This window comes from Crinia signifera, chromosome 11 (assembly GCF_055691185.1).
Source record: "Crinia signifera chromosome 11, ASM5569118v1, whole genome shotgun sequence".
In the NCBI taxonomy this organism is placed as follows: domain Eukaryota; kingdom Metazoa; phylum Chordata; class Amphibia; order Anura; family Myobatrachidae; genus Crinia; species Crinia signifera.
In genome coordinates, this window is record NC_139227.1 from 15,160,274 (window position 1) to 15,173,839 (window position 13,566).

General features: G+C 48.0%; 1 protein-coding gene across 1 annotated transcript in view; it reads right to left on the minus strand.

Moving 5' to 3' along the window:
• Window positions 1-8,187: 8,187 nt before the first annotated feature.
• The window catches only part of HSF4 (heat shock transcription factor 4), an 81,370-nt gene continuing 75,991 nt past the window's right edge, over window positions 8,188-13,566 (minus strand). The window contains exon 13 of the mRNA XM_083165691.1: window positions 8,188-8,871. Within this exon, the coding sequence (XP_083021817.1) occupies window positions 8,696-8,871 (176 nt within the window). The 3' untranslated portion in view covers window positions 8,188-8,695. The remainder of the gene's footprint in view (window positions 8,872-13,566) is intronic.

A 13,566-nucleotide genomic window follows, 5' to 3' on the forward strand; every position in this document is an offset into this window, starting at 1 on the left:
ATATATATATATACACACACACATACACATAAATACATACCATATGAAAAGCCTGTGTTTGTCCCTCTGCACCTTTTCTTCTGTAGGAGACCTCGCAGTCCTAGTGCTGCCTTTGATTAAAAACCCTCCCATGACTAAGCTACTGCTGCTGTTCTCCATGGGCATGTAATGAGCTCCACCAATTAGAGCTCAGCACAAACCTCTCAGTCTGACCTCTTGTGCAAAAGTGTCATGGGACTTAGTCAACTCCCAGTAATGCACTGCACACTTGTGCAATCAGTGTGCCTTGGCTCCTGATGCTCAGCACCATTAATCATTGTCACATTGGCAGATAGGTGAAGCTGCAGCACTACCCCACTCCCATGCACAAAACCTTTAGCTAAAAAAAAATATACATGCCAACCACAGGGGGCCCTTAGCTAGTGGGGGGCCCAGGGGCACTGACCCCTTGTGCCTCCATTATAATCCGGCCCTGCCCTGGATTAATTTAACCCTGCGTCAGTACAGTATTTATTTATTAACAGTTTCTTATATAGCGCACACGTATTCCGCAGCGCTGTACAGAGAATATTTGAACATCAGTCCCTGCCCCAGTGGAGCTTACAATCTATATTCCCTACCACATGTACACACAGACATTCTAGGGTTAATTTTGTCAGGAACCAATTAGCCTACCAGTATATTTTTGGATTGTGGGAGGAAACTGGAGTACCAGGAGGAAACCCACGCAAGCACGGGGAAAATATACAAACTGCACACAGTTAAGGCCATGGTGGGAATCGAACCCATGATCTCAGTGCTGTGAGGTAGTAATGATAACCATTACACCATCTGTACCATAGGTGCCAATTCTGTGGGTGCTTGAGGGCCCGAGCACCCACGGAAATTGATGAGCACCCACCTGCTCAGCAGCGGCCCACCCGTCCGTGTCCCACTGCACTCCCCCTCCCTCGTCGCTGGTGTGAAAGGGGTATTATTTCAAATAGCAGGTACCTGCAATGCTCTGAATACAACCAGGCTCTGTCAATGGCTATCACTTCTGCCTGGCGGCGGCTGTCCCCCATTTACCGAGCATGTATTCCCCCTTGGCAATGAGCATGTAATCCCACATGGCAACGAGCATGGAACCTCCGGCAATGAGCATGGAACCCTTGGCAATGAGCATGTAGATAAGCTGCACTTATGTAGCATAATTTTTAATAGGCATTATGGTGTTTGGCATAATACATAATGGACATAATGGCGTGTAACTTAACGTGTAATGGATATTATGGTGTAAATGTTTAATGCACGCCTTTGGTGAACAATGTCCCTGTTTATGAAGTGTATTGTGAATTTTGGCTTAATCTGTGTGGCATTATGTGAATTCTGGCTCAATCCGTGTGGCATTATGTGAATTTTGGCTCAATCCATGTGGCATTATGTGAATTTTGTCTCAATCCGTGTGGCATAATGTGAATTTTGGCTCAATCCGTGTGGCATTATGTGAATTTTGTTTCAATCCGTGTGGCATTATGTGAATTTTGTCTCAATCCGTGTGGCATTATGTGAATTTTGGTTCAATCCGTATGGCATTTTTTGAATTTGGCTCAATCTGTGTGGCATTATGTGAATGTTGACACAATCCATTTGGCATTGTGTGAATTTTGGCTCAATCCATGTGGCATTATGTGAATTTTGACACAATCCATGTGGCACTATTTGAATTTTGGCTCAATCCATGTGGCATTATGTGAATTTTGGCTCAATCCGTGTGGCTTGATGTGAATTTTGACACAATCCATGTGGCATTATGTGAATTTGAGCTCATTCCATTTGGCATCATGTGTAAGGGGCAAGTATAATGGAGTCTAGTATTTTGTTGCATAATGTGTAGAAGTTGTATATGGTGTTGTACACTGCACTAAAGGACACGCCCCCTGTTGAGTGGCCACACCCCCTTTCCCAGAGGACGCCTTTGGCGCGCACACAACTACATCCTTCGCTTTTGTCGCCATGGTGGGCCTGCGTATTTTAAATACCAGGGCCTATTTTCAACCCCATGCCCATCCTCTCTCTGCCGCTCTCTTAGCATGTACACTGGCACCACTAACACCACCCCTCCCCCACCTAAACCGTCTTTTATCATGGTGCCACCCCTGTCATTTTATCCTGGATCCGCCCCTGACTGTTATTAAACTAGATACAAGTTTATGTACACTTTATGTAGGAAATAAAAGTTTGATACTCAAAAAATCTGTACTTGTTTCCTACCGTCATTGTGAACAAGCCCAATACGAAACACGTGTCAGGGTTAGACGCCCCTGACACTCCCTCTTTTTTGAACGCAGCAACTGTCCCAGCTGCACGATTCCGGCCAGACGAAGCCCTGCAAACACCGCCAGGTGTCCGCACCACGGGCGCCGAGCTGAATGTGACTCACCCCCGGTCTCCCGCAGAATTAGTGAGCATGCACAGTAGACGTGACCCACTGGTCATGCCAAACCCAGACACCTCACAGAGCGGGCGCTGGGAAGTACGTACCAGACTGTACATCTACTTTTGAAAATTAGTTTCAGGGAGATTATAGTTGGTAATAGAATTTTGCACAGCGCCCCATTGAGGGGGTGTGTCCTCCCAAAGGGCGTGTCCAGTTCCATATATGGAGAGATTGTGAAAAGAGATTGTGAACGTGGCACCTAGAAGCGTGGGTGCGTACTGCTACATCTGAGCTGCTGCTATGTCAGGGAATCTCCTGCGGAATGCAGGAGGGTAGGCAACTATGCTGTACATACAACACAGCAACATTTCCTAGAACACAATAGGACTTGGACACACTCAGTGAGAAAACAATATTTATTGAATTTGGGCTGTTTGTAAAACTATACAAATTTACAGCATAGTGCAAATAGGTGTCATTAGTGCATCAGATTCAAGTAGAGCTACAGTGTATATAGTATATCCCCCACTACACTGTAGCGGTGTCTGAGTGCCTTGTATACACCGTACACAAGGTTGTTGTCATACAGGTACAGTGTATCGGAGGCTGTCAGTCACAGTCATGCTGCATCTACAGCAGCCAGGTGCTGTATGGTCACTGTGTGTACAGCAAGTGAGAACATATTACTACTATAGACAGTCAGTATAGTATTGCATTCCAGGCATGGCCAAACGATGGCCCGCCAGCTGTTGTGAAACTACAAGTACCATCATACCTTGCAACAGTTTTGCTATTAGGGAATGCTAAAACTATAGCAAGGCATGCTGGGATGTGTAGTTTCACAACAGCTGAAGCACCACAATTTGGCCATGCCTGCATTAGGCAGTTGGTTCTCCCTCCCACATAATGTACACATGTCTGGAACACTATAATTGGTGATAATGCAGTAGACAATCATGGTCACTTATAACGGACAGAAAAGACATAATTATCCAATTAAGTTGCAAGTTTATGTAGCTTTCAGGTACACTTGCGGTACGTGTATCAGTTTCAAGTACAGTCATGGTATTTACTTCTGTCAGGCACAGTCAGACACCATTAAATGTACAGTAAGCTATTAGCCAATCAGATCCAATGGGCAGTATTTATTTATCTCACGATTTCCGACACTGCCACAAGGGAGATGCAATATGACACACAGTAACACAGGTTTATATGAGGGGTGGGTAGGCAGAATTTATTTGCATAAGGTATATAATATCATATAATATCTGTTTCCATGAACATGTGATGTACAGCAGTCACTGCGTCCTCATAGACACAGTCAGAAACAAGTCACAGTGTAAATAAGAGGATGTCATACACAAATAAAGGGGTCACACTCTTAACACTTTAACCCCTAGAGCAGTGGTTCTGAAACTCGGTCCACAGAGCCCCACACAGTTCACATTTTCCAGGTCACCCGACAGGTGCACTCATTACGGACACTTTAAAAGATCCACAGGTGGAGCTAATTATTTCACTTGATTCTGTGAGGAGACCTGCAAAACATGCACTGAGGACCAACTTTGAGAACCTGTGCTCAAGAGCAAATATTAAATGAATCTTGACCTGATGGGGTTGGTTATGGAAGGCATTTGTTAATGCACCAGTCCCTTATATCAGGACACGTATTATATGAAGACCTCAAGCACACTAGTAATTGCAACGCTGGCTCAGAAACAAGCAGAAATATCTATGATTAATAGAACACTACACCTCAATCTTTACATATTCTGCTACCAATGTAATGGCTGTGTAGATTATACAGCATGTCTACAAATACTGTTGACAAAAGATATATTTTTTCCAATACTGGTCTTTTTATTGACTATTTAAATATGGAAGTTCAGGGACATATATACTAACAATGATGTAATGAAGTTGTGGGACTAGTGCATTAGCAGCCTTGTGATGCAATGGGATTGACAGTGAATAAGAAGATTGCACTCCTTGAATCTCAGCATACTGTACCTGCTGACGTTGTGAAACTCCTCTCCGGGAGAAACCCGGAGAGGAAAGGGGGGTGGTAAGAGGCTTCGTTTTGGGGGAGGGGCACGGCTGATGTCACCAAGCCCCGCCCCATGATAGGCTGCCACATCGATTTGCGGGTCCGTGGATGGGGTAGAGGCTAAAATGATGCGAATCGAGTCATTTTAGCCCAGCCCCATCTTAGTTTTAGACCGCGGGGAGAGGGGGAGCAGGGGCTATGGTGAAAATGCAGGAGACTTGCCCATCTTCCCGGTGGGCCGGGAGGGGGACCCAATTTGCAGGACCAATCTGGGAGGGTAGGCAAGTATGAAGCTCAGGGGTAGATTTATTCAGCTCGGTGAAGTGATAAAGTATCTGGTTTGTATCACCGGCCAATCAGTTCCTACTTGTCATTTTTCAAACAAAACCTGTAACTTCACAGGTAGGAGCTGATTGGCCGGTGATAAAAACCAGACACTTTATCACTTCACCGAGCTTAATAAATCTGCCCCTCAGTAGCTAGAGTGCAAACTATGCACCATAACAACAGCTTCTCTGGTACCCTCACAAGTCAATTCTAGCAATTTATGCTAAAATCTTTATTTGGTCTCTTAGATTAGCACAGCGTCTATTCACAGGTGACAGGGGGAGGGTCTCCCAACTGCCCCCTCCTGCCGCAGGACACTTCTGGCCTCGGGTGGGACAGTTGGGAGGTATGCCTTTTGACCTTTTCACAGTGAGTCTTTCATCTTTGAAATCATTTTTAGTACAATTTTGATTATCTGATGACAGATAAATAGATAAAGTCGTGGTGGACAGGGCTGCCGAGAAGAGGGAAGGGGTACTAATTATATGTGCCCAGGTCATATGCTGAGGGTGCAGCCACAAGCGCCCCCTTGTGTGACCGCCAGGACATCTTGGTGTGATCACACCTCCCTGGATCCGGACAATACCCTTTTAGTACCTGGGCCCATGGCCGATCTCGGCAGCACTGTTGGTGGATAGAGAGAGCTGGGATTCAAGGCGTACATTCTTCATGCATACAAGAGTTACAGGACACCTCCCATTCCTGTTATCAATACCACAAACTCTGCAGCTGACTCCATAATGGGCATATTATAGACATAGATAAACCCTGCCAAATGGTTTTCATACAGGGAGCCAGTAGTGGAAAATAATCTGACCTGGAAATAGTACGGCAGGGAAGCAGATGGCAAATCTTAACATTAATTAAGAGTGCCCTGGTTTTGAAGGGGTTAACATAGAAAGCCATCAAGTTACAATCAAACTATCAATTTATGAAGAGGTGTTAATACTGCAATAAGGGCCTTATTCTAGTTCACTCTTTCTGACAAATTCCTTCTTAGATGGACAAAACCACGTGCACTGCAGGGGGGCAGATGTAAAATGTGCAGAGAGAATTAGATTTGGGTGAGATATTTTGTTTCTGTGCAGGGTAAATACTGACTGCTTTATTTTTACACTGCAATATAGATCTCATTTTGAAGTAAAACCTAATTCTCTCTGCACAAGTTACATCTGCCCCACCTGCAGTGCACATGGTTTTGTCCATCTAAGAAGGATTTTGTCAGAAAGTGAACTAGAATAAGGCCCTAAGTGAAAGGTCACATATATGTATAATATTCTAAATTCTAAACACTAGGGCTAAGTTCTTAGATGTGCGTGTTTGTCTGTATATACTGTATATATAATATATATATTTATTTATTTAAATATCTTGGATACATATCTACACACGAATATCTATCTCTTTCCCTCTGTAATACAATGAAGGTTCAACTTTGCTAAGATACAGACCCACCTTCAGAAACAACAACACATTTTATCAGTGTTTCCCAGAATCCTTAGCGGTTCACTGAAGGTAAACCATTACATTCATTGGTAATCCCCATTTCCTTCCACAGCGGAGCAGAAGAAAGGAACAATGGGGTCTCACGGGATCAGTTCACTAACACAAGATAAGCCATATCTATTACATGAAATCCTCCAGAGCCAGAGAGAATGTTCCAATCATGTGCAAAGCCTTGGGAGCCCTGCGTAGGTTCATCTCGTGTGCTGTGTACAGACTGCGGAGTCTGAGTTTAAGGTTTGTTCCTTAATCCCGTTCTTTTCATACATTCAAACCTGGACGTGTTTCACAAACGCCTAGAATCCGCCTCTCTCCCCTGCTGAAAATGAACCCTCTGCAATATATAGAAGTACCGGTCAGTATAAACATATCCATACTGTAGAAATGAAAGCACTAAAATACTATAGGATTGGAAACTGGCTGAGGCAGGTCACCCAGGTGTCCCGGAGTTCCATCACTGAGCCCCAAATCTACGGGTTTGAGCAGCATGTTTGGCACAAGAAGCCGTCTCCTTAGAATCAGATTGGTAGGGTATGGGTAAATAGGTCATTGGGTCTACAGCAACTAGGTCAACAAGCATTGGGTCGGCAGGCAACAAAGTCAAAATGGGTCTAGGTTGACATGGATCTAGGTCGACAGGTCATTAGGTCAACATGGGCTAGGTCGACAGTCAAAAGGTCGACATGGGGCTTTTCACTGTTTTTTGAGCCGACATGTGCCGACAGGCGGTATTTCATGCCCTACCATCCACTAGGGCATAGTGGGAGAATGAAATAGTGCGCTGAGCGTAGCGACCTAATGTCGTTGTGTCGACCTAATGTCCTGTCGACCTAGACCCATGTCGACCCAATGCCTGTCGACCTAGTTGTTGTAGACCAAACGATCCACACCCGGGTAAAAACCGGACCCGGACATCAAACTCTGCATTCCGGAGCTTGTAGCATTGGGTCTGAGGGGGGGTGGTTTCCTGTCTCGGGGTGTCCTGTCCGGAGGGGCTTCATGTGACAGCTGTCACCAGGGAGAGGAGCAGGGCAGGCGCCACCACTAGGCAGCCTTAGGCATTTACCCAGGGCCGGCGCCACCACTAGGCAGCTCTAGGCATTTGCCTAGGGCGCCGGCACCTGGAGGGCGGCAGTTCGCCCCTCACCCCCAGCGAACTGTGTAAAAAAATTGCTGCCCCAGCGTCCCTGCAGTGCTGGGGCGGTCAGGGGTGTCCGTGCCGTAGGGGTACCTGCGGCGCCGTCATGTGTGTAAAGCTGGCTGCGGCCGGCGGGGTCCCTGTAGTGAATAGCAAATAACTAGCGCTATGCGCGCGGCGGCGCGGGAAGCGCTAGTTATTTGCTATTCACTACAGGGACCCCGCCGGCCGCAGCCAGCTTTATACACATGACGGCGCCGCAGGTACCCCTATGGCACGGACACCCCTGACCGCCCCAGCACTGCAGGGACGCCGGGGCAGCAATTTTTTTACACAGGTACCACCCCCCCTCCCTCCCCCAGGCACCGGGGCGCCCCCACCCCGACTCGCCTGGGACGCTCCAGTGCCTTGCACCGGCCCTGCATTTACCTAGGGCGCCGGCCATTGGAGGCGGCCACATTCCCCCAGAACCCCCCCCAGGAACTCGGCGACCCCATCACCCCCCTTCCCCCCCGGGACTCAGCGGCATCAGATCCCCCGTACTCGGCGGCGTGCACATTCCATCCGTCTCTCCCCCCATGGACTCGGCAGCGGCGGCCACAGCACCCCCCCCCCCCCCCCCGGACTCGGCGCACTACCCTCCCCCCGGACTCGGTGGCGGCCGCCGCTTACCTCCCCCGCCGCTTCACTCACACACCCCGCGTGCGCAGGTGAGCAGGCGGGCGCCGCATCCCCCCACCGGCCCTGGAGAGGAGGAAGGGGAGAACAAAGTCTCTCTGTATGGTCTGGACATGTAGCAAAAACCGGAATGGTCCAGACCACACAGGGAGTCTGTAATCTCCCCTTCCCCATGTCCCTGGTGAAAGCTATCACAGGGAACCCCCACTACAAGTTTCTGAATGCAGATTTTGATCTCCGGTCCCACGGTTCGGGGTCTTGTCCGGGTCCGGTTTTTACCTAGTCCCGATTGGTATACTAAAGAACACAAATGCTTTCTTCTAGTGCCCTTATGATTGTATAAACCAGCAGCCCCTGAGCCCCAGTGTGAAACTGATTGAGCTGTGTAAAGTATAACAGGCCATAACCGCTACCACCCCTATATGGTAACTTTATTAAAGTGACAGATTATGCTCTTGTAGGGCACATAAACTCTGTATAACTAGCTATACAGTGCAGCAGGTCCATTTTCATTCTTTTAATATGCAATGTTGCTGTAAAAATGCACTCTGTGTATGATATATATATTATTATTTATAGGTCACTCATCCCTCTCCTCCGGAGGGTGCAGGCTAACGGCAGTATCACCAGGAAGGATCCCGCTGGAGAGGTACGACACTACACTCTCATCACCGCCAAACAGGGAGGAGCTTCCCGCTAAGGTCACCATCTCCTCTGTAAGAAACGGGACCGCATTCTCAAGGTGAGCTTCTTTTCCTAAGAAGAAAACACGCCATCATTCTTTATTCCAATGACATATTGTTACATACAGTATGTTTGGCCAACTAACACTGTATCCAGCTTCATTCAATGCAACCGTATGTACAACTATAAACAGTTTTCACATTTGCTTCAATATTCGTTTACCAATCATTCTGCCAATGGACTTATAGGCTGTTTCCGGCCAAAGAGCAAGACTGAGCTTACAGATGCTAGTGGCTCCACCCACCCAGTTAGGGGGTGTGGCCAGCCACCTTGTTTCGGCACTGATAAACAGTAGTAAAAAAAATTAAATTACGAAGAAAAAATATATGTCTAAAGAGCTACATTATAAACCCTAAAGGACTTTAGGGCATCCATTTATAAACCATTGTTCATTTTAAATGGAAAATTAATACTAAGATGCAAGGGGCTTATTATAAAGACAGAGACTCAAGAGACACGGGTATAAAGTACAGGTGAATCATATTTTCTGTGCAATGGGTACTTGCAGAAGTGCACAGTTTTGGTGGCACGCGTTTCGGTGGCACGCATTTGGCAGCGTAGTTTACCATTGCATGGACTACAATTCAGTAGCGATGCACATTTTTTATTTTTTGGGGGGCATTTTATAAACAGTGTAGAACTACAGCAGTCACTCATTGTGATGTGTGGTGTGATTAGGTCAGGACTGGAACCTTATACTGACAGATAAATGTTAAATCTTACGGCCCAATGAGGAATGGAGTGAGATTACAGAATATATATGTCACGCATCTCTAATGTAACCTACTCTGTAGAGAGAATGTCAATACGTCTGCATATTTGTACCGTATGAAAATGGAAGTGGAACAATCTCTCTGCACCAAACTAATATGACATACTGCATATGCCATTGGGAAATTACATCAGCCATTTATTTATTACCAGTTTCTTATATAGCGCACACATATTCCGCAGCGCTTTACAGAGAATATTTGAACATTCACATCAGTCCCTGCCCCAGTGGTGCTTACAATCTATATTCCTTACCACATGTACACACAGACATTCTAGGGTTAATTTTGTTAGGAGCCAATTAACCTACCAGTATATTTTTGGATTGTGGGAGGAAACCGGAGTACTTGTGTATTAGCACGGCGCCCGTTACGTAGTTAGCGTAGCGTCCCTGTCAGAATCAGCGTAGTGTTCGTGCGGGCAGCGTAGTTAGCGTAGTCAGTCAGAAGTAGCGTAGTGTTCCCGCGGCCGCTTACCGTCCCTGTCAGAAGTAGCGTAGTGTTCCCGCGGCCGCTTACCGTCCCTGTCAGAAGTAGCGTAGTGTTCCTTAGTCAGTCAGAGGTGAAGGTGAAGTGACTGCGGCTGTATTATTTCTGACGCTCGTATAAGCTCCTTGTTAATTAGGAATGGCTGCAGAACCTCTGACGATGTTGAACCTGCCGCAGACAGAGGAGGAGTCGGTGGCATTTTTCCAACAGCACCATTTACACAAACCTGTCTTAATGGCCACCCAATGCGCTTGAGTATGAAGGAGTGTATGTGGCGCTGCCACATTAAAACGTGACGAAAGAAGGTCAGTCTCTGTGCGGCACATTGGTTTCCAGGCTGTTGTATCCCATTTCTTACCCTCATTCGTTTAATATTTTCCTGGGCAGAGGAGCTCACAAGCATTTCTTTTTGTGAGCGACAACTAAAGTTGTCGAGCAAAACCACCGTGCTGTACAATAACCTTATGCGGGAGGCCTTCACCATGGATTTAATGTCGCAGCCCCAACACCAGATTGGTGGTCCAGGAAAAATAGTGGAGGTAGATGAGAGTCTCTTTGTCCAGAGAAAAAGTCATGTCGGACGTGTGCTGCCTCAGCAGTGGTTGTTTGGTGGCATTTCCAGAGACAGAGAGTGTTTTATAGCGCCTGTGGACAGACGTGATGCCAGCACCTTGATGTCCGCCATCAACAAATATATAGAACCGGGGACGACTATATACTCTGATTGCCGGCATGCATATAACACTGAACAGCTGGAGCAGGCAGGGTACCACCATGCACGGGTAAACCACCGCTATAATTTTGTTGATCCGGAGACTGGGATTCACACCCAGAACATTGAACGCCTTTGGGGATCTTGTAAGTGGCGTAACAAAAGGCAAAGGGGCACTGCACGCCAGAATCTGGACTCCTATCTTCAGGAATTTATTTGGTGAAAAACTGTCGGCGCAGAAAACGCTTTCCAGCGGATTCTATATCCCCTAACTCTGCTCCCAAACGCTGACAAGCAGACGACACAGATGCAGACACAACTGCGTCAACTTCAGCTGCAGAATTCCGTGAATAACTGTTTTATTATTTTCTTTGTCTTGTTATTTCATATTATTGTACTTTGTAGTGTTTTTTTTCTTCTTTATTATTCACTAAAATCCAGATACCAGTTAACACGTCGTCATTACTGTCTCAGATGTATGATATGGCAGGTGTGAATGTGTTCCTGAAACACCCCCAATATCCACGCTAGCACGAAGCATGGCGAGCACAGCGAGCCCCCGACCTGTTCATACCCCCACTATCCACGTCGGTGTGGAATTGATTTTATAAAGTGTGGCAAGCGCAGTGAGCCACGGAGCCCGAAGCGTGGAGAGCGCAGCGAGCCCTGTAGTGGGGGTATGAACAGGTCGGGGGGATGCGTAACGCGTCCCCTCGCGGGGTTTGCCACCCTTCAGGCTGGCGTTGATAGTGGGGGTTTGAAAAGAGGCATTTGACAGTATGTAACATGGAGCACTGGCAAATGCCTCCTTTATTGTGCATAAGACGCACTTGCGCCCGCATACCCCCTTTGTGCACGTGCTACCGAACCCCCTAACCCCGTCTCCCTGAAGCGGACACGGTCTCAATAATTACTGAGACGCCGGAGCACCTGCGTCTCAGACAGATGGAGCGCCCCTCTGCCGGCGCCCACATGATACCCTCTCCGCCGGCGCCCACATGATACCCTCTCCGCCGGCGTCCGCCAGCGCAGGGGATCTGGCGGTTACCGGCGCTGTGTGAGAGGTGCTCACTAGGCTTGCCATAGATGCCGGGGACAGGGCCATGGATGCCGGGGACAGAGCCATGGACGCCGAAGACAGAGACAGAGCCGGGCTGCCGTGGAGTCACTACGCTAACTACACTAGGCAGCCGTTGGGCTGTCACTATGCTAACTACACTAGGCAGCCGTTGGGCTGTCACTATGCTAACTACGCTAGGCAGCCGTTGGGCTGTCACTATGCTAACTACAATAGGCAGCCGTTGGGCTGTCACTATGCTAACTACGCTAGGCAGCCGTTGGGCTGTCACTATGCTAACTACGCTAGGCAGCCGTTGGGCTGTCACTATGCTAACTACACTAGGCAGCCGTTGGGCTGTCACTATGCTAACTACTCTAGGCCGTGGTTGGGCTGTCACTATGCTAACTACACTAGGCAGCCGTTGGGCTGTCACTATGCTAACTACACTAGGCAGTCGTTGGGCTGTCACTATGCTAACTACGCTAGGCAGCCGTTGGGCTGTCACTATGCTAACTACACTAGGCAGCCGTTGGGCTGTCACTATGCTAACTACACTAGGCAGTCGTTGGGCTGTCACTATGCTAACTACACTAGGCAGCCGTTGGGCTGTCACTATGCTAACTACACTAGGCAGCCGTTGGGCTGTCACTATGCTAACTACACTAGGCAGCCGTTGGGCTGTCACTATGCTAACTACACTAGGCAGCCGTTGGGCTGTCACTATGCTAACTACACTAGGCAGTCGTTGGGCTGTCACTATGCTAACTACGCTAGGCAGCCGTTGGGCTGTCACTATACTAACTACGCTAGGCAGCCGTTGGGCTGTCACTATGCTAACTACGCTAGGCAGCCGTTGGGCTGTCACTATGCTAACTACACTAGGCAGCCGTTGGGCTGTCACTATGCTAACTACACTAGGCAGCCGTTGGGCTGTCACTATGCTAACTACACTAGGCAGCCGTTGGGCTGTCACTATGCTAACTACTCTAGGCAGCCGTTGGGCTGTCACTATGCTAACTACTCTAGGCCGTGGTTGGGCTGTCACTATGCTAACTACACTAGGCAGCCGTTGGGCTGTCACTATGCTAACTACACTAGGCAGCCGTTCGGCTGTCACTATGCTAACTACTTTAGGCAGCCGTTGGGCTGTCACTATGCTAACTACGCTAGGCAGCCGTTGGGCTGTCACTATGCTAACTACACTAGGCAGCCGTTGGGCTGTCACTATGCTAACTACGCTAGGCAGCCGTTGGGCTGTCACTATACTAACTACGCTAGGCAGCCGTTGGGCTGTCACTATGCTAACTACGCTAGGCAGCCGTTGGGCTGTCACTATACTAACTACGCTAAGCAGCCGTTGGGCTGTCACTATACTAACTACACTAGGCAGCCGTTGGGCTGTCACTATGCTAACTACACTAGGCAGCCGTTGGGCTGTCACTATGCTAACTACACTAGGCAGTCGTTGGGCTGTCACTATACTAACTACGCTAGGCAGCCGTTGGGCTGTCACTATGCTAACTACACTAGGCAGCCGTTGGGCTGTCACTATGCTAACTACACTAGGCAGCCGTTGGGCTGTCACTATGCTAACTACGCTAGGCAGCCGTTGGGCTGTCACTATACTAACTACGCTAGGCAGCCGTTGGGCTGTCACTATGCTAACTACGCTAGGC